At 52.3% G+C, this 27,415-nt stretch overlaps 1 protein-coding gene across 5 annotated transcripts in view; it reads right to left on the reverse strand.

Annotated features, from left to right (window-relative positions):
• NXN (nucleoredoxin) overlaps positions 1-27,415 on the reverse strand; it is a 180,423-nt gene that overhangs the window by 25,381 nt on the left and 127,627 nt on the right. For all 5 annotated transcript variants that reach the window (XM_016931115.4, XM_009431521.5, XM_016931117.4 and 2 more), the window contains exon 2: positions 1,319-1,436. In XM_016931115.4, coding sequence (XP_016786604.1) covers positions 1,319-1,436 — 118 coding nt within the window. The remainder of the gene's footprint in view (positions 1-1,318; positions 1,437-27,415) is intronic.

The following is a 27,415-nucleotide window of genomic DNA, read 5'->3' on the forward strand; positions in this document are numbered from 1 at the left end:
TTGCTCTTGACGGGCTCAGGGAGCCAAGTGAGAATTTAAGTCTAATAAAAGAAAAAAGTAAAACCCACCCAGCCCAGATGGTCCATGTTCTGATGACACCTAAGCTCCAGGTAGGGGGAGTTGAGAATACGCTTCCCGCTCAACTGAACCATGTTTTCTCACAGGGTGGTCCATGGACCTGCTGCCTCAAAGTCGCCTGGGGGCTGGGAAGGAGGAGCACAGGCTGGTTGAAAATGCAGGTGGTCGGGCCTCCCCAGAAACAAGAGGGATCCACAATGCTCTGGAGGTCGGGCTCGGGATCCACACGGGGACCAGGCACTGCGGCTCAGCCCCACGATCCCAGCACTTTGGGAGGCCGAGGTGGGCGGATTGCTTGAGCTCAAAAGTTTTGAGACCAGCCTGGGCAAGCCTAGGGAGACCCCGTCTCTACAAATAACAAAAAATTAGCTGGGTGTGGCGGTGCTCACGTGTAGTGCCAGCTACACGGGAGGATGAGTTGAGCTCAGGAGGTCGAGGCTGCAGTGAACCGTGATCATGCCACAGCACTCGGCCTGGGCGACAGAGGGAGATAGTGTCTCAAGAGAAAAAAAAAAAAAAAAAGGAAAAGCTTCACGCTTGGTTCCACCATGCCGTGGTTTTTACTGAGGACAATTCTTTGAAGTAGGTGGCATTTTTACTGGGAAAATGTGTGAGCGGGGTTGAATCTTCTCACTGGACGGATTAAGTGAGGGGAGGAGATCTCACAGCCCTGTTCTCACTGCCAGAGGGAAAGACGCCACGCGGACGGCCCTGAGCGGGGCGACTGGAGGAGCACGGCCCACGCGTAGCCAGCAAGACCAAGGCCCGCAGGGAGTGACAGCTCCAAGCAACGAGGTGCACTCACCGCCAAGGCCAGGAGAGTGACACGGGGGCTGGGACTTCGCTATGTAATGTTTTGAAGAGGAAAAACCCCACTCAGCCTGCCTCTAACTGTGAAGGGGGCAGCCGCCACGGATGCGGCACTAGAGGCCGGGGCCTGAGCTCTCCGCTTTCCCACAGCCTCCGCGGCCCTCCAAGCGGAGCTTCTTACGGCAGAGTCCATCTCTTTTGGCCCATGAATTAAAGCCCCTAGGAGGGACATTCTGATCCCTGTGAAAATCTTAAAACCATGTCCTAGGGAATACTATGATTTCAGCAAGACGACATTCTCTACCACGTAAACCCACGTGTATCTATTTCACCAGTACTCTCTCTACCGGTGGGACGGAGATTAGCGTAGGGGCATGGAGGAGGGAGGGCTGGGTAATAAGAGGACCATATGCACGTGCTGAGGTTTTACCTTCTGGGTCATCTCGGATCACCAGCAGCCCGTTCCTGCACACAACCTTCCCAGTGGTGGCGTCGAGGAATATTAGTGATGGAATGTTGGAAATTCGGTATTTGTTCCAAAGTTTGAGCTGTATGAAGAAAAGCAAAAGAAGGTGGTTAAGTCCAAACCAGATTCATTGCAGAGTTCTTTTGAGCCCCTTAGGTCTGGAGGCTGGATGAACAGGCAAGCATTCAAGCACACAGAAAAGAATAATGGATGCCAAGCAGGGCTGCTGGGCAAAGGGGCACGTTAACTACAATCCCACTGCCCCCCGGGGTCTGTGACAGTGCGGGGGGCTCCGAGGAGGGAGGTGATGGTCCCACTGCCCCCCGGGGTCTGCGACAGTGTGGGGGACTTGGAGGCAGAGGCTGATGACCCCACTGGCCCCCATAGTCTGCAACAGCATAGGGGACTCAGAGGCGGAGGCTGATGGAGGACCACACTCATCCTGGAGAGTACTACCCTTCCACGTCTCTAAAAATCACAAAGATGAAGATGGATTCCACATCTTCAGAACACAATCAGACCATCAGGTGGTTAAGGAAGGAAGGGAAGGTTTTCACGAGAGCCTTGCCACCCTGGCAGCAGGCAACAGCAGCCGCTCTCCACGGCCCCTTCCCCTTAAGGGAGAAGAGACGGGTTTTCTGACAGAAGGCCACGGAGTTAACATCTGCCCCCTCAGCCCTTCACCAGGTCCCTCAGCCCTTCACCAGGTCCCTGCACTTGAAATATCACAGTCGTCGTTACGTTCAGCCCACAAAGCACCAGGGAAGCAATGCCCAGGGCCAGCCCCAACCCTCGGCTCTCGGTGCCACGTAAAACACGCTTCAGTCTACTGTCAGATTCTTGAGGTTGGCTGTGCACACGGTCAGAGGTCCAGGGTCTAAGAGGAATAAAGCTGACAAAATGTCAATGCAAAGCCCAGGGCTGGAAGCCGAGCGTGGGCGGCCTCTGTTCGCCGTCGGGGTGAAGCCTCCTCTGTTCGCTCACTGCCGTCGGGGTGAACGCCATATGGGCAGCTGACTAGGTGCTCTCGAACTTCCCCGCCAAGCCCAAAAAGCCACATAATTAAATGCAATGTCAGGGCCGGGCGCAGTGGCTCACACCTGTGATCCCAGCGCTTTGGGAGGCCGAGATGGGAGGATCACGTGAGGTCAGGAGTTCAAGACCAGCCTGGGCAACATGGTGAAACCCCGTCTCTACTTAAAATACAAAAATTAGCTGGGCGTGGTGGCTCACATCTGTAATCCCAGCACTTTGGGAGGCCGAGGTGGGTGGATCATGAGGTCAGGAGATCGAGACCATCCTGGCCAACACGGTGAAACCCCGTCTCTACTAAAAATACAAAAAATTAGCTGGACGTGGCCGGGTGCGGTGGCTCACACCTGTAATCCCAGCACTTTGGGAGGCTGAGGCGGGTGGATCACGAGGTCAGGAGATCAAGACCATCCTGGCTAACATGGTGAAACCCCTTCTCTACTAAAAATTACAAAAAATTAGCCAGGCGTGGTAGCAGGCGCCTGTAGTCCCAGCTACTCGGGAGGCTGAGGCAGGAGAATGGCGTGAACCCGGGAGGCGGAGCTTGTGGTGAGCCAGGATCGCACCACTGCACTCCAGCCTGGGTGACAGAGTGAAACTCCGTCTCAAAAAAATAAATAAATAAAATAAATGCATTGTTGGGCTGTATTCCTCCAGAAAAGACAGAGGCAGGGAAGCTGCAGAGTGCCCCACTGTTTAGGCCGTTCGGCTCTGAGCCTCCCTGCTGGGGGCTTGAGGGTCCCGGCAGGAAGGCTGCGCCCTTGGGCAGAACAGGGCAAGGATGTGTCGCAGCCAAGCAGGCATGAGAAGGGCAGCAGCAGAGGGAAGAGGGCATTGGTGGTGGGATGAGGACTGTCCCGAGTTCCATCCGAAGCGGTGAGGGGCAGGGCAGGGGATCTGCCACACAATGCTGGGCTTCCCTGTCTGTGGAGACCTGTATCTTGGCAGGAAGGGCTGTGGGACCCCACTTCAATCTGGGTGGGCCCTGCTTTCAATCGGCATGTTTTTCCCAGCCCCACCTTTCTGGGGGGCTTACAAAACCAGCCCGGGACCTCACAACAAGAACAATCCTGCACATCCAGTTTTTTTTGTTTGTTTTTTTTTTTTAAACAGAATCTCTTTCTGTCACCCAGGCTGGAGTGCAGTGGCACAATCTTGGCTCGCTGCAACCTCCACCTCTCAGGTTCAAACAATTCCCCTGCCTCAGCCTCCCAAGTAGCTGGGATTACAGGTGCCCCCTACCACACCCGGCTAGTTTTTATATTTTTAGTAGAGACGGGGTTTCACCATGTTGGCCAGGATGGTCTCGAACTCCTGACCTCAGGTGATCCACCCGCCTCGGCCTCCCAAAGTGCTGGGATTACAGGTGTGAGCCACCGTGCCTGGCCATTTTTTTTTTTTTTTTTAATGGAGTCTTACTCTGTCACCCAGGCTAGAGTGCAATGGTGTGATCTAGGCTCACTGCAACCTCCACCTCTAGGGTTCAAGTGATTCTCTTGCCTCAGCCGCCCGAGTAGCTGGGATTACAGGCGCCCACCTCCACGTCCAGCTAATTTTTCTATTTTCAGTAGAGACAGGGTTTCGCCACATTGGCCAGGCTGGTCTGGAACTCCTGACCTCAGGTGATCCACCCGCCTCGGCCTCCCACAGTGCTGAGATTACAGGCGTGGGCCACCGCGCCCGGCCCCAGTTTTTAAATTCCACGATGGCATCATTCCAGAGAAACTTGGTACAGAATTCAGATTAAACATCCTTAAGAGGTTCAACAAGAACAAGACCATCCTGCCACGGGGATCAGCTTCATAAGTTTGCTGTGCAAGGATTGAGTCAGGTTAATTTTTTTAAAAAAGGAAGATTAAAATGATTGAATTTTTCTGGTTTAAAAAGGAATTCTTGGAGGAAAAAAAATCACTGGAAAAAAGTCGGGAAACAGCAAAACCGCACAAATTGAGATTGAAAATTACCCATGACTCACCGCTCAGGAAAGCTCAGACCGTTTTATATTTTTCCACCAGTGGCAAATGAGAGAGCCCATTTCCCAACCTTCACCAACATTATCACTGTCATTCATTTTTCCAGTTCGCTGGGGGAAAAAATGACACGTCATTTTTGTTGCTTATCCTTTTTTTTGGGGGGGGGGGGCGGGCAAACGGAGTCTCGCTCTGTTGCCCAGGCTGGAGTACAGTGGCACGATCTTGGCTCACTGCAACCTCTGCCTCCCGGGTTCAACGAATTCTCTGCCTCAGCCTCCCGAGTAGCTGGGATTACAGGCATGCACCACCTTGCCGGCTAATTTTTCTATTTTTAGTAGAGATCGGGTTTCACCACATTGGCCAGGTTGGTCTCGAACTCCTGACCTCAGGTGATCCGCCCACCTCGGCCTCCCAAAGTGCTGGGATTACAGGTGTGAGCCACTGTGCTCGGACTATCTTTTTTTTTTTTTTTTTTTTTAAAGTTCTGGGATACATGTGCAGAATGTGCAGAATGTGCAGGTTTGTTACGTAGGAATACATGTGCCATGGTGGTTTGCTGCACCCATCAACCTGTCATCAAGGTTTTAAGCCCCGCATGCATTAGGTATTTCTCCTAATGCTATCCCTCCCCTAGGCCCCCACCTGCCAAAAGGCCCCAGTGTGTGACGTTCCCCTCCCTGTGTCCACGTGTTTTCATTGTTCAACTCTCATTTATGAGTGAGAACATGCAGTGTTTGGTTTTCTGTTGCTGTGTTAGTTTGCTGAGAATGATGTCTTCCAGCTTCATCCATGTCCCTGCAAAGGACATGAACTCATTCTTTTTTATGGCTGTATAGTATTCCATGGTGTATATGTGCCACATTTTCTTTATCCAGCCTATCGTTGATGGGCATTTGGGTTGGTTCCAAGTCTTTGCTATCGTAAACAGTGCTGCAATAAACATACGTGTGCATGTGTCTTTACAGAAGAATGATTTACAATCCTTTGGGTATACACCCAGTAATGGGATTGCTGGGTCAAATGGTGTTTTTGGTTCCAGATCCCTGAGGAATCACCACACTGTCCTCCACAATGGTTGAACTAATTGACCCTCCCACCAACAGTGTCAAAGTTGCTTATCTTTGACTTACTGATGTGTAGGAGATATGCTGTTGTCAGCACCCTGTGCTTTCCCCGCTATGTTTTGTAACTGGTAAGAGCTGAAAGTGATTCAGCAGATATTAAGTGAGCGCCCACTGTGTGCCAGGCTCGTTCTAAGCACAAGAGATTCAGGAAAGAGCAGATGAGGCTGCTACCCTCGTGGGGCTCCTCCTCCAGTGGGAGAGGCAGACAATAAACAAGAATATAAACAGGAAACTCATTTCAGACACCGAGAAGTAACAGAAAGAAAACAGGGCGGGTAAGATCAAGGCTGCAACTGGGAAGCTGGGATGGCGGCGTGGATTCCAGAGACAGGCATCCGGGAGGAATGACATTTGGGCACAGACCTCAGCAAGGAAATGGAACGAGCCACAGGCACGCCGCGGGAGGCCACCTGAGGCCCAGGAGCCCGTGTGGAGGCTGACTGCGAAAGTCTGAGTAGATGAGAGAACCAGGGGCGGCGGCTGTGATGAGGTCAGAGATCATCATAAGATTTGTGAACCACATCGTCAAGGCCCCGTGGACGACAGCAAAAATAACAGGTCACCGGGAGTGACGTGACCTGATTCACAGTTTAAAAGGCCATTTGGGGCCGGGCACGATGGCTCATGCCTGTAATCCCAGTAGTTTGGGAGGCCAAGGTGGGCAGATCATCTGAGGTCAGGAGAACGGTGAAAGCCCATCTCTACTAAAAATATAAAATTAACCAGGCATGGTGGCAGGCATCTGTAATCCCAGCTACTCAGAGGGCTGAGGCAGGAGAATCACTTGAACCCGGGAGGTGGAGGTTGCTGTGAGCCGAGACTGAGCTATTGCACTCCAGCCTGGGCAACAAGAGCAAAACTCCGTCTCAAAAAAAAAAAAAAAAAAAAAAAAAAAAAAAAAAAAAAAAGATGCTCTAACCTATGCTGATTGGGTTACTCCAGAAAAGAAATTTGAGAGAGAAAAACTGCAAGAACAATGTGCTGGAACAGGAAAATGGGTAAGACCTAGATCACAAATGGAAAAGGGCTGGGTTATAAAAACAGCTGACTTTTCAATGTAGTTGCCCCTTGGCTGGGTGCCGTGGATCACACCTGTAATCCCAGCACTTAGGGAGGCAAGGGGGAGCGGATCACCTGAGCCCAGGACTTCAAGACCAGCCTGGGCAACATAGTGAGACCCAGTTCTCCATTAAAAAAAAAACTCCACAAGTCTGAAGTATACAAGAGGATGTACATAGGTTATATGCAAAAACTATGCCATTTTATATCAAGGACTTGAGCATTGGGGAGGTGGGTCTTGGAACCAGTCCCCCACCGCCCCAGGTACTGAAGGCCGACTTTATTTATTTATATTTATTTATTTATTATTATTTTGAGATGGAGTCTCGCTCTGTCACCCAGGCAGTGCAGTGACACAATCTCAGCTCACTGCAACCTCCGCTCACTGCAACCTCCCCTCATTGCAACCTCCACCTCCCAGGTTCAAGCAATTCTCATGCTTCAGCCTCCTGAGTAGCTGCGATTACAGGCATTCGCCACCACACCTGGCTAATTTTTGTATTTTTATTAGAGAACCGGATTCACCCTGTTGGCCAGGCTGGTTTGGAACTCCTGACCTCAGGTGATCCAAGCACCTTGGCCTCCCAAAGTGCTGGGATTATAGGCATGACCCACTGCGCCTGGCCTTCCATAACTTTTTGATCAAAATTTTATCAGGAATGGATGGCTACTGATTATTCTTTGAACCTGTTGTGGTATATTTCATGAGTGTCCAGTCTAAGATTAAACTATCCTTGCCTTCTTACAAGAGATCCTCCTTACTCACATGTATTATTAAGGGATCACTAGGATCTTATGTTCTGTGGGGCTTGGGGCTCCCACAAGCAAATGCCACCTTGTAACAGGAATCTCTCTGTGGGTAGCTGGACTGTTGCCTGAAGTAAATTTCAGCCTGCGGCCCTCAAATGTAAAGCTAGCAGATGCAACATGATTATTAGAGTGGTTTGCATTTAAGCACCCCTATTACCCTTCAAACGTAAGCATGTGCTTTGCTCTTAGCCAGGAATTTTTTTTTCTTTTTTGAGATGGAGTCTCGCTCTGTCCCCCAGGCTGGAGTGCAGTGGCGCAATCTCGGCTCACTGCAAGCTCCGCCTCCCAGGTTCACACCATTCTCCTGCCTCAGCCTCCTGAGTAGCTGGGACTACAGGTGCCCGCCACCACACCCAGCTACTATTTTGTATTTTTTTTTTTTAGTAGAGACGGGGTTTCACCTTGTTAGCCAGGATGGTCTCGATCTCCTGACCTCGTGTCCGCCCACCTTGGCCTCCCAAAGCCCTGGGATGACAGGCGTAAGCCACCATGCCCAGCCTCAGCCAGGAATTTTTAAGGAAATGGTGGTGGGGTTTTGGTACCTGAACAGCCTCTACCCTCTAAAAGCTCAGGAGAAACGCCATCTCCCAAACCTTGCCAGCTAAAGAAGAACCAGTTTCTTCTGAAACTCTTATGTGAGTAGAAGAGTTGTAACACCTCTCCCTGCCCTGCCCCCAGTCTCCACAGACATGTCTTTCCTCTCGGAATCCTCTCTGGATGGGTAAGAAACTGTAACCTGCATCTTCCCTCCCTCCCTGAAGATTCCCCGTTCCTTTCTGGTCGCATCTCAGGAGCACAGGGGGTCTCTGCTTGTGTTTTATCCACTCACTGTTGGGTCTTTGTTTCCACGTAAAGGCCCACGCTGGGTTAGTGGGAAAAAAATTTCCTTCTAGACTCACATCTGACACTTTTTATTTGTTTTTTTGAGACGGAGTCTCGCTGTCCCCCAGGCTGGAGTGCAGTGGCGCGATCTCAGTTCACTGCAAGCTCCGTCTCCTGGGTTCACACCATTCTCCTGCCTCAGCCTCCCGAGTAGCTGGGACTACAGGCACCTGCGACCACGCCCAGCTAATTTTTTGTATTTTTTAGTAGAGACGGGGTTTTACCGTGTCAGCCAGGATGGTCTCGACCTCCTGACCTCGTGATCCGCCCACCTCAGCCTCCCAGAATGCTGGGATTACAGGCGTGAGCCACCGCGCCCGGCCAAAAAGTTATTTATTTTACAGACAAAGCCATCGTGGTCTAATTTATCCAGGAACCCATGTCATTCATCAGGGAGCTGCATCTGTGGGCGCCTCAGGCCACCCAAAGCATGAAGGTTACTCAGCTCTGAAACAATGTGGTCTGCGCGGGAGTCACCATTCCGAAAAACACACGAATCAGAAGGCGACCCTTCTGTCAGAGAAGTCATCCAGGAGTGACTTGCGGATTCTCTTACGCAGCCCGGAAACCAAAAAATGCTTCTGCTTCAAGAAATGATCAGCAAGATTCACCTCTGCACCCTTTCAAGTGTGAGGGGCCGCTCGAGTCCACCAAAGGTTTTCAAAATGCCTCTGAAAACACTGGTTTCATAGTCATTTTTGGGTCACAGACAGTTTTGAGGACAAAAGCTATGGATCTTTCAGCAGAGAAAAAGGCACAAACAGCAAAAAGTCAGTGTATAAATTCACAGAGTTCATAAATCCCCCTGAAGCCTGTTAGTGGAAACTGTCTGATCACGGGAGGTCTACAGACCCCAAATGAAGACCTCCCTGTCTTAAGAGTTCATGTCAATGCACGTCTTGACCTTGATTCAACTGAGAGAGAGATAATCCTGCCCCATCTGTATCCTGCTGTAAACATTCCTCCAATGTAGCCAGGATCTGCCGAAAACCTAAGATGATGTTAACAGTGAAGAGCGGGTGATTAAAAAAGAAAAAAATCTCACTCTCCCCGCTCTCCCACTGTCGCTGTGTTCCTAAACTCAGGCAGAGCTCATGCCTTCAGGATGGCGAACATCAGAGCCACCCAGGACTGAGAGAACTCACTGTCCTTTTTAAAAAAGCATTTCTCAGGGCCAGGTGCGGTGGCTCACGCCTGGAATCCCAGCACTCTGGGGGGACGAGGCGGGTGGATCGCTTGAGCCCAGGAGTTCAAGACCAGCCTGGGCAACATGGTAAAACCCTATCGCTCCACAAAAAAATACAAAAATTAGCCAGGCATGGTGGCGACTCCTGTAGCTCCAGCTGCTTAAGAGGCTGAGGTAAGAGGATGCATTGAGCATGGGAGGTCGAGGCTACGATGAGCTGTGATCGTGTCACTGCACCCCAGCATGAGTGACGGGGCAAGACCCTGTCTCAAAAGGGCTGCACTGTCTGCCATTGCAGCAGCTGGGAAAGACCAGATGACTTTACATCCAGTGTTTGCTCTGTCTAGAGATCATCCTGGCAACGTATCCACCCAGGGTGCATTTTGTTAGTCTTGCTCTGTTGCCCAGGCTGGAGTGCAATGGTGCGATCTCAGCTCACTGCAACCTCCACCTCCTGGGTTTAAGTGATTCTCCTGCCTCAGCCTCCTGAGTAGCTGGAATTACAGGCACCAACCACCATGCCTGGCTAATTTTTGTATTTTTAGTAGAGATTCAAACCTCCTGACCTTATGATCCACCCACCTTGGCCTCCCAAAGTGCTGGGATTACAGGCGCCCACCACCACGCCCGACCTAATTTTGTATTTTTAGTAGAGATGGGGTTTCACCACGTTGGGCAGGCTGGTCTCGAACCTCCTGACCTCAAGTGATCTGCCCGCCTTGGCCTCCCAAAGTGCTGGGATTACATGTGTGAGCCACTGTGTCTGGCTAATTTTTGTACTTTTAGTAGAGACAGGGTTTCACCATGTTGGCTGGGCTGGTCTCAAACTCCTGACCTCACCCTCCCAAAGTGCTGAGATGACAGGCGTGAGCCACCACGCCTGGCCCCAGGGTGCATTCTCATGATCCCTTGCTGAATGGTCTTCTACCACAGCCACCCAAAGGCTACACAATGCCAACAGAAAACGTCACAGCAGGCCTGGCGCGGTGGCTCACACCCGTAATCCCAGCACTTTGGGAGGCCGAGGCGGGCAGATCACAAGGTCAGGAGATCGAGACCATCCTGGCTAACACGGTGAAACCCCGTCTCTACTAAAAATACAAAAAATTAGCCGGGTGTGGTGACGGGTGCCTGTACTCCCAGCTACTCCGGAGGCTGAGGCAGGAGAATGGCGTGAACCCGGGAGGCGGAGCTTGCAGTGAGCTGAGATCGTGCCACTGCACTCCAGCCTGGAAGACAGACCGAGACTCTGTCTCAAAAAAAAAAAAAAAAAAAAGAAAACGTCATAGCAAACCCCCAACGCCTACAACTCTACTGTTTATGATTAGTTCATCAAATTCAGAAGCCAGGCCACAGAGAACAAAGAAAAAAAACAAAGAGGAGACAAGATTAGCTCAACTTAGCAAAAATGGAAACGGATGACAAAGTGGGTTATCCAGTTACTTGAAAGTTCCCACTGCTCCGCCTGGCAGTGGGTTCTGGTGAAAGACTCCAAGGCTGTGGTTGGAACTATCCTAGGAATGCAGGCCAGAAACGCTTCTACAGTGACCAACAAAACAATGAAACACATATCAAAAGGGACGGGACTGGGAACCGGGAAACGGTAAAAATGCCAATGAGAAAGTCCAGCAAATCTGAAACACCGGTGGGATTCCGTCAGCCTCACAGAGGCCGCAGGGAAAAAACACCGGTGGGATTCGTCAGCCCCCACAGAGGCCGCAGGGAAATGCAGCCTGGTGATTTCCGAGAAGTCCCAGTTCCCGAGAGCAACACGGAATCTACCCCCGCCTGCTAAGGACCAGGTCTTGCTCTTGACTGCGGAGCCTCAGCTTTTCTTTCCAACAGCTGCTGCAAATCTGTGGAATCAAGGCAAAGCCAACGCAGATGTAGGATTCATCAGCAAACTCCTTGGCCAGGTCAGCCAAGCCTTCTCGGGCAAACGTCACCCCTGCCCTCCAGCCAAATGCTGACCACAATCAAAACCATCCTTTCTGTGAGCAGCATTTGAAAACAGAGCCCTAAATGTGCTCTCACCCTTTCTAACCCCAAATGACCAAACACCATGATATACACTAAGAGCAGGAATCCCCCTCATCCCAGCCTCCAATGTCACACCAGGACGAACACTGAGGTTACTCAGCACAGGTTCCGGCTCCAGAGCCCGGCTCTTCCATCTGTTCCAGCCGCTTATTAGTGGCTGACCCTGGTGAGGTATCTCACCGTCTCTTGGCTTCCTCAGCTGCAAAATGTAGATAACAGAACCTACACCTCACTGAACTGCTGTGAACATGAGTTACATAGAGCGCTTAGCATAAAGATTGGCCAATATTAGGTATGAAATAAGTGTTAGTTGCTTTAAGCTAAGGCGCTGACACAGACAATGGGTCTCATTCTGTGGCCCAGGCTGGAGTGCAGTGGCGAAATCATGGCTCACTGCAGCCTCCACCTCCCGGGCTCAAGCCATCCTCCCACCTCAGCCTCCCAGAGTGCTGGGATTACAAGCGTGAGCCACCACACCTAGCTTAGTTGCTATTATTATTATTATTTTCTAGACCCAGAGTCTTGCTCTGTCGCCCAGGCTGGAGGGCAGTGACACAATCATAGCTCACTGCAGCCTCCACCACCCGGGCTCACGTGATCCCCCGACCTCAGCCTCCGAGGAGCTGGGACTACGGTCGCACACCACCATGCCTCACTAATTTTTTGATGTTTTGTGGCAACAGGGTCTCGCTATGTGCCCCAGGCTGGTCTCAAACTCCTGAGCTCAAGCGTTCCTCCTGTCTCAGACTCCCAAAGTGCTGGGGTTACAGGTGTAAGCCACTGTGCTCGGCCCCCATGCCATCTTCTAAATGCTCCAGCAGGACCTTGTCCTCATATCCCCAGAGGTAAGGCCCAGTCTTGGATCCCCTTGCTCCTGAGGCATGATTCCCAGTGTGTGATTTGGCCCATGACTGCAATCCTCAGAGCCTAGTATACCTGCTGGCCAAGAGCAGTGCCTGGGCACATTATGTGTCCAATAAATGATAGATGAACAACAAATGAACAGAGGAAGGGAGAGAGGAATCACCGTCCTAGGTCAGCCAGACCAGATGCCCCCTAAGCAGTCCAGCTCAGCTACTTAATGGCTTTTTCATGACCAAGGCTCCCCCTTGTTCCTGGGGGGCCCAGAATGCTCCTGAAATGGCAGAAGAAATGATTCGAATCCAGCGCTGGTGGGATCAGAGCTTCTCTCGCTTTGCCCGATGGTGCCTTAGATCCTGTACCCTCCCCACCTCCCCATTCTGCCTTCGCCTGGAGCTGAGGCAGAGAACAGACCAGCCCGTGTGACCAAGGGAAAGGGGCAGGGGGTCCGGGCCAGGCTGATCCGAACCGTCACCAACCTATGAGAATTCCAAACCCTCCTGGTGGCTCTGCCATTTTGATGCTACATGTTTTCAGCTGGTTCACAGAGAGGACCTATGTATGCCCCAAGGATGGCAAGAGCGTGAGGTTCACAAAACAACGTGTCCACTCTGATTCCTGCAGACAAAGCCACCGAGCATGATATATGCCGCACACGTTCTTTCTGGGTCCTTCTCTGCCACGCCAGGCTGCATTAAAATAAAAAGACTGGGTAGAAGGGGATTTAAAATCTATTTTTCATCTCTCTAAATCTCAGAACACTGAATTTTCCTTTCCTTCTTTTTTTTTTTTTTTTTTGAGATGGAGTCTCGCTCTGTCGCCCAGGCTGGAGTGCAGTGGCGCGATGTCTGCTCACCACAACCTCTGCCTCCTGGGTTCAAGCAATTCTTCTGCCTCCACCTCCCGAGTAGCTGGGATTACAGGTGCCCACCATCACACCCGGCTCATTTTCGTATTTTTAGTTGAGACGGGGTCTCACCATCTTGGCCAGGCTGGTCTCAAACTCCTGACCTCAGGTGATCCGCCCACCTCGGCCTCCCCAGAAGCTGGGATTACAGGCGTGAGCCACCGCGCCCGGCCATAACAGTGAATTTTCTAACCAATTTACAGATGACCTAGCTGGGCTTTGCAACCCGACAGAGCTGAATCAGCTGTGACTTACAACACTCTAATCGAAGTGCCACAGGGATGAAAGTGGTGAGACGCCGAGTCGGCTTTCAAAAACCTTACAGTTTAGAAGTGGGAAATGGTGAAAATGGTAAACTTTACGTTACATATATTTGGCCACAATATAAAAATATGAAGCAACAACCACATATGGCAGATCAGGCCAACTGCCAGGAGAAATGAGCAAAAGAAGGCCCAGGAGGAAGAGTGGCTGCATTCTGGTTGACTAGAGCTGCCAGGAGGGCCCTGAATCTTCAAATACACTGAACTATCTCAAACATCCGCCCTACAGCTGCCGCCCTTCCAAACGGGGGCCGCTCCAAGAACCCACCGTTCCGGGTTGAGTTTGGTCCTCACTGGTCAGTGAAATCTTCAGTCGATACCTGTGTTTGCTGGAGGCCGTGTGGGATAGATCAAACGGTGGAGAATGTGGTTCTGGAGCCAGGCTGCCTGGGTTCAATTCCCCACTCTGCTATAAACCACCAGGGGAACTCCAGCCACACACCTCTCGGAGTGTCACTTTCCTCATGAGTAAAATGAGGATAATAACAACACTGCTTCGTCCTGTTGCCGTGAGAACTGGATTAATGCACGTGCAGCGCTGACAACACTGCTTGGTTCATAGTGAGCGTCAGGCCGGATGCGGTGGCTCATGCCTGGAATCCCAGCATTTTGGAAGGCCGAGGTGGGCGAATCACCTGAGGTCAGGAGTTCAAGACCAGTGTGGCCAACATGGTGAAACCCCGTCTCTATTAAACATACAACAATTAGCTGGGCAAGGAGACAGGTGCCTGTAATCCCAGCTACTTGGGAGGCTAAGGCAGGAGAATTGCTTTAACCCAAGAGGTGGAGGTTGCAGTGAGCTGAGATCGTGCCACTGCACTCCAGCGTGGGCGACAGAGCGAGACTGTCTCAAAAAAAAAAAAAGAGAGAGAGAGAGAGAGAATATTACCATTTCTACTGGACCATAAATGGAAAAATATGATGTCCCCTGTAACCCCCATTTAGCACCCATGCCAGCAGCAGGCTCCCATTCTGGTGGAGGGAGAATGGGGAAAGGACTTCTTAGGTCTCCTATCAACTTGGGATACCTCCAGATAGAGGGACCAGGGGACAACTGTACACAGGAAATGCCGGTTACTCTCAGCCTGGTGTGCAGAGACTTCTTTTTTTTTTTTCTTGAGACGGAGTCTCGCTCTGTCGCCCAGGCTGGAGTGCAGGGGCGCCATCTCGGCTCACTGCAAGCTCCGCCTCCCGGGTTCACGCCATTCTCCTGCCTCAGCCTCCCGAGTAGCTGGGACTACAGGCGCCCGCCACCACGCACGGCTAATTTTTTGTATTTTTAGTAGAGACGGGATTTCACCGTGTTAGCCAGGATGGTCTGGATCTCCTGACCTCGTGATCCGCCCGCCTGGGCCTCCCAAAGTGCTGGGATTCCAGGCGTGAGCCACCGCGCCCGGCCGGTGTGCGGAGACTTCTTACGTCTTAAGAGCCTCACTTCACCGGCGAGATACTCTTTTACAACAGAAATCACTTTGCTGCTAGCGTGACAGGCAGAGGATCCGATCGGCTGCGTCCCCTTTTCTCTCTTTATCTGAGAGATGTGTGTCCATGGCAAGCCGGCTTCCATCCTAACCTGTTGCTCCAAATGCTGTCAAACACACAGACGACTCCCAGGATAAACGACGGCACACCAGGCTTCTCTTAGGGTGAACACAAAACAACCACTGCCCCCACAAGCCTTTCTCCAAGGGGGCCGCTGTGTTCTGGCAGCCCCCACTCCTCCACCGCACGGCGGCGGGAGGCAGAGTGTGGGGTGAGAGCGCCGGCACAGGAGCAGACGGCTTGGGTTCGAATCCCGGCTCTGCCACTTTGGGTAAATGACTTAGTCTCCCCACACCTCACTCTCTTCAGCTGCAGAATGGTCTGGGGGGCACCTCCCTGCTAGGGTTACTGTGGGGATAGATCGTAGGCACAAAGGGCTTGGAAACATCCCTGGCTCACAGTTAGCACTCACACGTGAATACGTCTCGTGTGCCCTTCCAGATGCTATTTCAGAAAGTCCATGCCAGGGCAACAGGCCCCCGCATGCGGCCCTCACGCTGCAGGGGCGTCAAAGAGGCAGCAATGGACTAGATGGTGATGAGACCATCCTGGCGCCGCCAACCCTGCCAGGGCTGGGACCCAGAGCAGCCCACACACGGTGCATCTCACGCCGGCGAGCAGGTCCCCCCTGACCACGACGCATCTCACACGGGCGAGCAGGTCCCCCCTGACCACGGCGCATCTCACACGGGCGAGCAGGTCCCCCTGACCACGGCGCATCTCACACGGGCGAGCAGGTCCCCCCTGACCACGGAGCATCTCACACGGGCGAGCAGGTCCCCCCTGACCACGGCGCATCTCACACGGGCGAGCAGGTCCCCCTGACCACGGCGCATCTCACACGGGCGAGCAGGTCCCCCCTGACCACGGCGCATCTCACACGGGCGAGCAGGTCCCCCCTGACCACGGCGCATCTCACACGGGCGAGCAGGTCCCCCCTGACCACGACGCATCTCACACGGGCGAGCAGGTCCCCCCTGACCACGGAGCATCTCACAAGGGCGAGCAGGTCCCCCTGACCACGGTGCATGTCACACCCGCGGGCAGGTCCCCCCTGACCACGGAGCATCTCACACGGGCGAGCAGGTGCCCCCTGACCACGGAGCATCTCACACGGGCGAGCAGGTCCCCCCTGACCACGGCGCATCTCACACGGGCGAGCAGGTGCCCCCTGACCACGGAGCATCTCACACGGGCGAGCAGGTCCCCCCTGACCACGGTGCATCTCACACGGGCGAGCAGGTCCCCCCTGACCACGGAGCATCTCACACAGGCGAGCAGGTCCACCCTGACCATGGCGCATCTCACGCCGGCAAGCAGGTCCACCCTGACAAAGGAAAGGGAGAGCCCAGGAGTGTCCACTTCCAGCAGTGGCTCTGGGTGCGGCAAAGGCACAAACTGGACAAAAGCAGCAATCCTTCTGATTAAACCTGTTCTACATCCTTCCAATTACACCTGCTCTAGGTGGCACACGGCGGCTCACGTCTGTAATCCCAGCACTTTGGGAGGCCGAGGTGGGCGGATCACCTGAGCTCAGGAGTTGGAGGCCAGCCTGGTCAACATGGTGAAATCTGTCTCTACCAAAAAGGCAAAAATGAGTCGGGCGTGGTGGCGCACGTCTGTAACCCCAGCTACTCAGGAGGCTGCGTCAGGAGAACTGCTTGAACCTGGGAGGCAGAGGTTGCAGTGAGCTGAGATCCCGCCATTGCACTCCAGCCTGGGCGACAGAGAGAGACTCCCTCTCAAAAACAAAACAAAAAACCTGCTCGACACCCTTCCAATTAAACCTGCTCGACATCCTTCCAGTTAAACCCGCCACTTCATCAAGGAAAGAAAGACAAGTTCCTGGCTAGCACTGGTCTGTGGGCCCTTCTTTTTCAAAATGGGAGATGGCAGAATTTTATACAGAAACAGTCGCTAGTTCCAACCAGAAAGCCCAGAGACACAGGGGAGCCGCCGGTGGCCACACAGGTGAAGCATGAAAGGCCAAGAAATGGAAATGCAGTGCTGCACATGCCCGGGAGCCCGGGTCCGGCTGTGGGCTGCAGTTCCGTGATCCCGGCGGGGAAGGCCACGGCCCGGGCCGACTGTGGGCTGCAGTTCCGTGATCCCAGCAGGGAAGGCCACGTGGGTTACTGGGGAGGATGAAGGATGAACACGGGGCCGCGTGTCACATGCAACCCACCTTCGAAGACGCCAACCAGAGGCACCTACGGCACATCCCGAGACACGTGGGGGCCCGTCTCCTCCTCCTTCCAGGAGTCACTCCCCAGGCAACCTGGCTACTAAACTTCCGTTCAGAAAGTGCACCTTCAGGGCAGGGTGCAGTGGCTCATGCCTGTAATCCCAGCACTTTGGGAGGCTGAGGCGGGTGGATCACCTGAGGTCAGGAGTTCAAGACCAGCCTAGCCACTATGGTGAAACCCCCGTCTCTACCAAAAATACAAAAATTAGCTGGGCGTGGTGGTGCACGCCTGTAATCTCAGCTGCTCGGGAGGCTGGGGCAGGAGAATTGCTTGAACCTGGGAGGCAGAGGTTGCGGTAAGCCGAGATCGCGCCATTGCACTCCAGCCTGGGCAACAAGAGCAAAATTCCGTCTCAAAAAAAAGAAAGAAAGCTGCACCTTCAGACTGAAGTCAATGAACAACAACAAATAACTGAGGTTAAAATAATGGCCACGAATGAAGAGACAAACACACTGATGTTTACTTCTCACCCTTTCAAATGTGCCGAACGCAAAGTATTTAATGACGCCCATTGGCTGCTGGCGTGGGGAGTCCGGTTCCCCGACACAGGGAACGCGATCTCATCTGTAACACCAATTAAGGAGGTTCATTGACTGTGCCATTCGACTTCCTGCCCTCATGGCTCCGCGAGCCAGGAGATGAGCAGTTAGCTGGGAGCACAAACGGCATATGGCTGCCAGGCTCTTTGTGGCCGACACCACAGACGGAGGGAAAAGCTGTTTCCCCCACGCTGCAGCTCTCGCAAGCTGACAGAAGGGATTTCCTAAAGCCCCATCTGGTATAAAAGCCTCCACTGGGCAGAGTGGTTTGGAACAGCAAGCGGGTGGCTGGTAATAACAGGCTAGGGCCATATGTGCTCAGGAGAGATCTTAGGAAGCGGCTGGGAGTTTGCATAGGAGGGGGAGCGAGGAGCCAGCGTCGATCTGGAGTCAGAGGGACCCCATCCCAGAGGCAGTCACTTCTAGTGGGGGATAGGGTTTCTGTGGCTTGCAGCCTTGTGGATCTCCCTGCTGACATTACTAGGAAAGAGCTCAGATGTGCCACGCTCACTCTGAGTAGCACCTTTCGACGTGAACGTTGGGACCCTGACCTGCAGCCGTCTTTTCTCGACGTGAACGTTGGGACCCTGACCTGCAGCCGTCTTTTCTCGACGTGAACGTTGGGACCCTGACCTGCAGCGTCTTTGGGAGATGGGCCATCACACGGGTTCGACCAAGAATGTTAAGTTCATTCACAAAGAGAAACAAATCTGAACATTTTCACTCCAGATCTTTCCAGAACCCGTGAGACTAAGACAAAAGAACAAGGAAGAAAGGAGGCATAGGAATGAGGACTCCGTGGAGGGAAAACGGTCATTCCCTGTCGCTTTGGGGAATCTGCTGCAAAAACACGCCTGTCCAGGCCATCATACGTCCCGTCCTGCCCCTCCTTAGCTGGAAAGTAGAGACCAGGCGGTGGAGACCAGGCCATCCTATGTCCCGTCCCGCCGCTCCTTAGCTGGAAGGTGGAGACCAGGTGGTGGAGACCAGGCCATTCTACGTACTGTCCTGCCTCTCCTTAACTGGAAGGTGGAGACCAGGCCATCATACATCCCGTCCTGCCCTCCTTAGCTGGAAGGTGGAGACCAGGCCATCCTACGTCCCATCCTGCCTCTCCTTAACTGGAAGGTGGGAGACCAGGCCATCCTACGTCCCGTCCCACCCATCCTTAGCTGGAAGGTGGAGGCCAGGCCATCACACATCCCATCCTGCTCTCCTTAGCTGGAAGGTGGAGACCAGGCCATCCTACGTCCCATCTTGCCCTCCTTAGCTGGAAGGTGGAGACCGGGCCATCACACGTCCCATCCTGCCCTCCTTAGCTGGAAGGTGGAGACCAGGCCATCACACGTCCCATCCTGCCCTCCTTAGCTGGAAGGTGGGAGATGTCACCAGTTCACCCTAACCCCAGCCCATCCACTCCTGTGGCTCGGAACAAGCTAAGAGGCGATCGCGTGTGAAGGCCAATGAAAGGACTTTTCAAAAAATACAAATATATGGTAGGTTTCTACGTACAAGGTTTCTTTTTTTCTTTTCTTTTTTTTCTTTTTTTTGAGATGGAGTCTCCTTCTGTCACCCAGGCTGGAGTGCAGTGGTGCGATCTTGGCTCACTACAACCTCCACCTCCCAGGTTCAAGCGATTCTCCTGCCTCAACCTCCTGAGGAGCTGGGATTACAGGCACCTGCCACCATACCCGGCTAATTTTGGTATTTTTAATAGAGACGGGGTTTCATCATGTTGCCCAGGCTGGTCTCAAATTCTTGACCTTGTGATCTGCCCGCCTCGGCCTCCCAAAGTACTGGGATTACAGGCATGAGCCACTGCACCCAGCCTGTTTTTTTTTAATGAAAACAAAAATCCATGCCAAGATGCCTGAAAACAGACCTACCCCCAGGAGACAGGGTCAGTGCAGGTGCCCGAGAACAGGACACCAGGGCTCACCCCAGCACCCCAGAGCTCCAGGCTGATTTTCTAATAATTTCCAACATAGCACTTAACTGACATGTCCAGCACGGACTCACAGCACGGGAGAGAACTCCTAGGACCAGCTGCTACAGTGAGAAGCTCCAGTGAGAAAGGTCAATTTCATAAACTATGGGAACACGGGAAGTGATCCACTGAATTGAGAGTGAGAGAGAATTCCACCCTTCTAGAATCCTACCGTCATCTCCCTTACGGACTCAACATCCGAGAGAGAATTCCACCCTTCTAGAATCCTACCGTCATCACCCTTACGGACCCAACATCCGAGAGAGAATTCCACCCTTCTAGAATCCTACCGTCATCTCCCTTACAGACCCAACATCCGAGAGAGAATTCCACCCTTCTAGAATCCTACCGTCATCACCCTTACGGACCCAACATCCAAGAGAGAATTCCACCCTTCTAGAATCCTACCATCATCACCCTTACGGACCCAACATCCAAGAGAGAATTCCACCCTTCTAGAATCCTACCATCATCACCCTTACAGACTCAACATCCGAGAGAGAATTCCACCCTTCTAGAGAGAATTCCACCCTTCTAGAATCCTACCGTCATCACCCTTACGGACCCAACATCCGAGAGAGAATTCCACCCTTCTAGAATCCTACCGTCATCACCCTTACGGACCCAACATCCGAGAGAGAATTCCACCCTTCTAGAATCCTACCGTCATCACCCTTAAGGACCCAACATCCGAGAGAGAATTCCACCCTTCTAGAATCCTACCGTCATCTCCCTTACGGACCCAACATCCGAGAGAGAATTCCACCCTTCTAGAATCCTACCGTCATCTCCCTTACGGACCCAACATCCGAGAGAGAATTCCACCCTTCTAGAATCCTACCGTCATCACCCTTACGGACCCAACATCCGAGAGAGAATTCCACCCTTCTAGAATCCTACCGTCATCTCCCTTACGGACCCAACATCCGAGAGAGAATTCCACCCTTCTAGAATCCTACCGTCATCTCCCTTACGGACCCAACATCCGAGAGAGAATTCCACCCTTCTAGAATCCTACCGTCATCTCCCTTACGGACTCAACATCCGAGAGAGAATTCCACCCTTCTAGAATCCTACCGTCATCACCCTTACGGACTCAACATCCGAGAGAGAATTCCACCCTTCTAGAATCCTACCGTCATCACCCTTACGGACCCAACATCCGAGAGAGAATTCCACCCTTCTAGAATCCTACCGTCATCACCCTTACAGACTCAACATCCGAGAGAGAATTCCACCCTTCTAGAGAGAATTCCACCCTTCTAGAATCCTACCATCATCACCCTTACAGACCCAACATCCGAGAGAGAATTCCACCCTTCTAGAATCCTACCATCATCACCCTTACAGACTCAACATCCGAGAGAGAATTCCACCCTTCTAGAATCCTACCGTCATCACCCTTGCAGGCTGGACATCCAAAGACCATCTCACCTCTCCCTCATAAGACGAGGCCCTTCAGGGCCTACATCTTAGACCACTTTGTATCTTCAGTGCCTTACACGTGAGAGATACTCAATAAATGCGGATGCTGATGATAATACTCAGGCCAATCAGCTGGATGCTGATGTGTGTGCTACCAGCTCCTCACATTTGACCTGGAGACACAGCCTGAGCCACAGGCAGGTGGATATTCCATTTTCACACATTTGTCATGGTTCCTCAGCAGAAAAGAAACCAGGCAAATACGCCGGGTATGGCGGCTCACGCCTGTAATCCCAACACTTCGGGAGGCCGAGGAGGGTGGATCACCTGAGGTCAGGAGTTTGAGACCAGCCTGGCCAACATGGCAAAACCCCGTCTCTACTAAAAATACAAAAATTAGCCAGGTGTGGTGGCTCATGCCTGTAATCCCAGCTACTCGAGAGGCTGAGGTGGGAGAATTGCTTGGAGGCCGGAGAATCACTTGAACCCGGGAGGCGGAGGTTGCAGTGAGCCGAGATCACACCACTGCACTCCAGCCTGGGGGATAGAGCGAGACTGCATCTCATAAATAAAGTTTTAAAAATTAGGTGTTAGGAATAATGCTCACAATTTTAAGGAAATTGCCAGGCACGGTGGCTTGTGCCTATAATCCCAGCACTTTGGGAGGCCAAGGTAGATGGTCACAAGGTCAGGAGTTCAAGACCAGCCTGGCCAAGACAACCCCGTCTCTACTAAAATTACTAAAATTAGCTGTGGTGGCGGGCGCCTGTAATCCCAGCTACTCGGGAGGCTGAGGCAGGGAATTGCGTGAACCCAGGAGGTGGAAGTTGCAGTGAGCCAAGATCGTGCCACTGCACTCCAGCCTGGCGACAGAGAGAAATCGTCTCAAAAAAAAAAAAAAAAAGAAAAAAGAAAAAAAATTTTAAGGAAATTGAACACATGAACAAAGGACTTTTAGCAAAGCAGTTTTATTTTTGCACAGAGGGGTGCCCCTTTGGCCAGTCGCCATGAGAGCACACCTGAACAAAGGGGCACAAAAGCCTTCATTCCTGACACAAGTCCTGCCCCTGTACCCTCTTTTTATTGGCCGGGGTCGGGTCTTACAATATAAACTAATCCTGGATATTGGATAAACATTTGATTTTTTTTTAGATAGGGTGGGTACGTTAAAGAAAGTGGAGGGAAAGGGGAAGGGGTGTCTGTAATGAGCCAGAAAGTTAGTCTTTCTTTAAATAAGGAAAGGAATGTGAGCTGGTACTGATAACGCTTGGTACTGTGGCGTGCCTGGGCATTCAACAAAGGCGAGAAGGGAAAAGGAGAAAAAAGGAGAAAAATGGTGGGGGTGGGGGGGTACGATTAATTAAAGAATAAAAGATTGATCAGATTATTTGAAGAGAAACCTCATCATATCCCACATAGTCAAATCATCTCGAAACTTTCCGCAGCTTCTGGTAGATGAGGAATGTGACTACGTAGCGCCTACCGCCCCAAATGCTATTATAAATTCCAAGTCAGCAGGGTGAGCTTTTCCGTGTCCGCTCTGCAACATGAACAGAAGAGCAGGAAGTGTGGTTGGTGGGAACCACGGAGATGTTTGTCATCTCGGCACTGTCCGTACCTGTCCCCCCGCGGAGTCACTAGCACTCGGCACAGCTCCCTTCTCAATTTCCTATTTGATTGTTATTTCACAAGGGCTTTTTTTTTCCCTTCTCAGCTGCGTGGAAAGCTCTGTTTCTTGGCAGAACTTTCCAGTGCCCAGTTATAAACCCCGTGTTGATCACTTTCCTGCTTCAGGAAGTCCCCACTGAGCCCTGGGCCAAATGACAAGGAGGGGAGAGGAAATATTTACAATGATGTGAGAAACTCCCAGCCTGGAAAAAGAGATCAAAGAAAAAAGTCAGAAGGGACCGTTCTGCACGGAGCCTGGCACGTGAAGGCTTTCTCTAAATTGGCCTGGACCAGTCCACAGCGGTAACGTCACCTCACTGGGAATCCGGCAAGCCAGGCATGTCCACAGCTCTGCAAACAGCCTCAGCCCCACTGCCACGGACCAGCCACGTCCACAGCAAAAGGAATCGTGTCCGACACTAAGAAACTGTGACCACCCAGTACCAAAGATGCCTTTATATAGAAACGGACTGTGGCTTGCATTCTTTCCCTCCACCAGCTCCTGAAATGAAAGGGTTCCGTCACACAATGAAATAAGTAACAGCAGGGAGAGAGAGAGAGGGGAAGTAAATTGTTTGGAAAGTAGAAGACAGGGTGGAAAAGATGAAATTCAAGACAGATGTGTGAGACCCGCAAACATATGTCTTTGAATTTATGCATCCAAGTGATTGATGTAGAATAAGAAAAAACAGCTACAAGCCCAATAAAGAAATAAATATAGGAGTAAATACAGAACAAAGTATCACGTTCCCCACTTCTTCCAGACCAACATCAATTCTCATCTCTCTTTCTGCTACATAAAGTTGTTACAAAACGGGGCGAGTGAAGGATCGAAGATGAAACACTACGAATTAAGCAGAGGTTCTCTGTGGTCCCTGACACCCTCAGGAGGACGTCAACACCTGACGATTCATTTCCAATTACTGAACGTTGATTTCCTGTTTTTTTTTTTTTTTGAGACGGAGTCCTGCCGTGTCGCCCACGCTGGAGTGCAATGGCACGATCTCGGCTCACTGCAACTTCTGCCTCCTGGCTTCAAGCAATTCTCCTACCTCAGCCTCCTGAGTATCTGGGATTATAGGCACCCACCACCACGCCCAGCTAATTTTTTTGTATTTTTAGTAGAGACAGGGTTTCACCATGTTGGCCAGGGCTGGTTTCAAACTCCTGACCTCAGGTGATCTGCCCGCCTCAGCCTCCCAAAGTGTTGGGATTACAGGCGTGAGCCACTGCGCCCAGCTGATTTCTTGTCTCTAAAAGGTACTGCTACGGCTTAACACGAGCAGGATTTAAAAAATAGTAGCATTTGCCAGGTTCATGCCTGGTCATTAAGAAAAAATAAAGCAGGAAATTTAGATGGGCGTTTCCATCAAAACACAAAGTCCAAGGCTCTGGCCGGAAAGCCATTTTTACAATGCAGTCAGTATTCGTACATGTCACTTTACTTCCAAACAGCGAACTCAAAGGGGCCACCACACGATTGGTTCCAAATGCCTCCTACTGAGAGACACAGGCAGCTTGCCTCCTGGTTACCTTCTCTGTTTGCGGATTCAGAAGCTAACAAGAAAGCGGACAGCAGCAGGAATGGCCCTGGGTGTCAGATGCATCAGACAGACAGGCTGAAGTGTGGTCTGAGGACAGATCGCCAGGGGTGGTGGAGATGACGGAGGTTTTTCTGGATAGGCCAAGTACCTATCCACTGCTGAGCAGGACGTCGGCTCCACACCACACATGTGCCTGGTCCTTTTTCATCAATAAACACTTACTGAGCATCTCAAACCTACCAGGCATTTGTGCCAGACGGTATGGGGTCAGATCAAGACAAAGGTCTTCGCCTTCGAGAAAGGAAGGGAGCCTGTCTGGTATGTAACAGGCTCCGGCTTCCTCTCTAGACCCTCCCCTGGGATGGCAGTCCCCACCCCACCCACACCCTTTGTTCCACGGCAGGCAATCATGGTGGGTGTGCACGCTTGATCTAAGACCAATCACGCTCTCTCCTGGAAGTTCAGAAAGTGGATACAAAGACGGATTCACTAAGACCAGAGCTTCCCAGCTGGGCACAGTGGCTCACGCCTGTAATCCCAGCACTTTGGGAGGCCGAGACAGGTGGGTCACCTGAGGTCAGGAGTTAGAGACCACCCTGGCAAACAGGGTGAAATCTCATCTCTACTAAAAATACAAAAATTAGCTGGGTGTGGTGGCAGGTAGCTGTAATCCCAGCTACTCAGGAGGCTGAGGCAGAAGAATCGCTTGAACCTGGGAGGCGGAGGTTGCAGTGAGCTGAGATCGCACCACTGCACTCCATCCTGGACGACAGACAAAAAAAAAGATGGGAGCTTCCCAACCAGCATGCTAGGAGCAGGCTCCAGGAGGGCACCGCACTGGCCCTCTCAGCCTCAGGGGCCGCTGGACTCCCTCTTCCCTCCCTCCACGTCCTTGTCCTCTGGCGGCCAGCTGCCTCGTCCCTTTACCTCCGCAGACAAGCAATCATCATTTCCTAAACGTGGCAGGATGCAGAGCAGGTAGAGGAGTGCTGAAGAGCTGACAGTGGAGGTGAGAACCATAAACTCACATCAATGGCAGGCAGGGGTCGCCTTGCTGGGCTAGGGACAGCAGAGAGAAATGGAGCTGATGGAGAGGAGGACAGATAAGGAGGGGCAGGAGATACACCAGAGTCAGAGAGGAGCGAATGAGAGAAGCTGCAGAGCCCCCAAGGAGCCCGAGAGCGACCTGCTCCTGAAACCCCAGGCTGGTCCCTCCGCATCCCAGCTGGGTGCCGTTCCTGCATCTGGAGGCCCCTGTGATGAAGGACTGTGTTCGGAGAGTCTAACCCAATCCACCTAAGGCAGCTGGAGTCCATTTCTGCTCCTCGTAAACAACTCCTAACTAAGACAGGTACGTGGGTCTGTGTGTGTGCGTGGAGAGTCCAAGCACATCACTAAATCCTCACTGCTTAGAACGCCAGAAAAAGAAAAGCAAAATCACCTGACGGACGCTCTCAGCCCTTTCAAATCCCTTTCTCAGGGATCATTCTTCTGTCTTCCCCACGAGCCCCAGGGCCTGGGGAGGAGACACCTGCTCCTGCTCCCACGAGGTACGAGGTACGCAGAGGAAGGAGCAAGATGATGCCTTCAGACAAGGGAGCAAATGAGCTTCCCGGACCTCCTGCTTCCTGCAGCCAGCAGCCCATTTCTTAAGTGGGAGCCTAAGATACACAAATGTTTCACATGTGTGTGGACACGAGAAAAGTCAGTCCACTGCTCCGACCTGTGGGTCCAAGGAAGGTGGCCGTGAGCAAACTCACAAACTTGCCAAGAAATGCCATTTTGTGAGTTCCCAAAGTAGGGCTCTTCCTCTGGGAAGGTTTTGCGAGCTCACTGTCTCCAGGGGGGCTGGGGGGCACCCAGTTTTGCTCACTCGCTGTCTCCAGGGGGGCGGCGTGGGGGCCCCGGGAGCTGAGTCAGGAGGGATGAAGGCGGGAGGTTTCTTCTGCAGACAAGATGAATGGCCACCCGTCCCTTAGAGCACACTCCCGAGGTAGAATCACACACATGATATTCAGAAGCAGGCACAGTACATCTTCCCCAACTTTAGTTTTCAAAGGCAGTTCAATGAGGGGGCTGCCGTCGGCAGACACTCCCCAGCCAGGTGTGTGCTGGTTCCAGACGCCGCCAGTGCCACAGAACCAAGACGGGCAGAGGGTGGAGTTTCTGAGGCTGCAACGAGACTTGACCTTCTCCTCCAGGACAGAAACGTCTCAGTGAATCAGACCCGGACGATGCCACTACTCACTTGCTTAGGAAACTTAAAACTGCTGAGGCCTTCGGAACAGAAACCACACACAAACGGCTTCTCCGTCGGGAACACGGCTTCCTGGGACAGGCCGACCGCTTTAAAGAGCACGATAATCCTGTCAACTTTTAGCAGAACCGAACTGCTAAACATCAACAGGTTTCAACCTGGTCTCCAGACCACCCAGAGAAAGGTCTGTGTCCAAAAGCTGGGGGATGCGGTGGGGAGGCTGGGGTCCAGCAAGCCTGAGCTCCGCTTGCCACTTGGCTCCAGCTCCACCCAAAGTTCCCCGGCTGAAGTGAAGACGCCAGGACAAAAGACAGCGCAAGCCGCTGCCTGCTCCCGGGGGCAGCCTTGGGCTGCAGACGGGAGAGAAGATGCTTAGAAGGCATGAGTGGGGGGCGGGAAGCAGAGGGGCTGAGGGGCTACAGAATGAATCTGAGGTCACTGTGTCCGCCGGCCACAAGAAAGGGCAGGTGGAAAGAGCAGGGTGGCAAAGTCAGCCAGGCTGGGAACATCCCTTCACCTCTTTGAGAAGCTACTTCCGCTGCACACTGGGAGAAACCAGTGCTTGCCTCATAGGCTTGCTATGAAGATGAAGCCAGATGTGAAATCCAGATGGCTGCTCCCAGCACCCAGTTTCCAAGCTCAGGCGTCCACATGTA

This window comes from Pan troglodytes, chromosome 19, assembly GCF_028858775.2.
Source record: "Pan troglodytes isolate AG18354 chromosome 19, NHGRI_mPanTro3-v2.0_pri, whole genome shotgun sequence".
Classification (NCBI taxonomy): Eukaryota; Metazoa; Chordata; class Mammalia; order Primates; family Hominidae; genus Pan; species Pan troglodytes.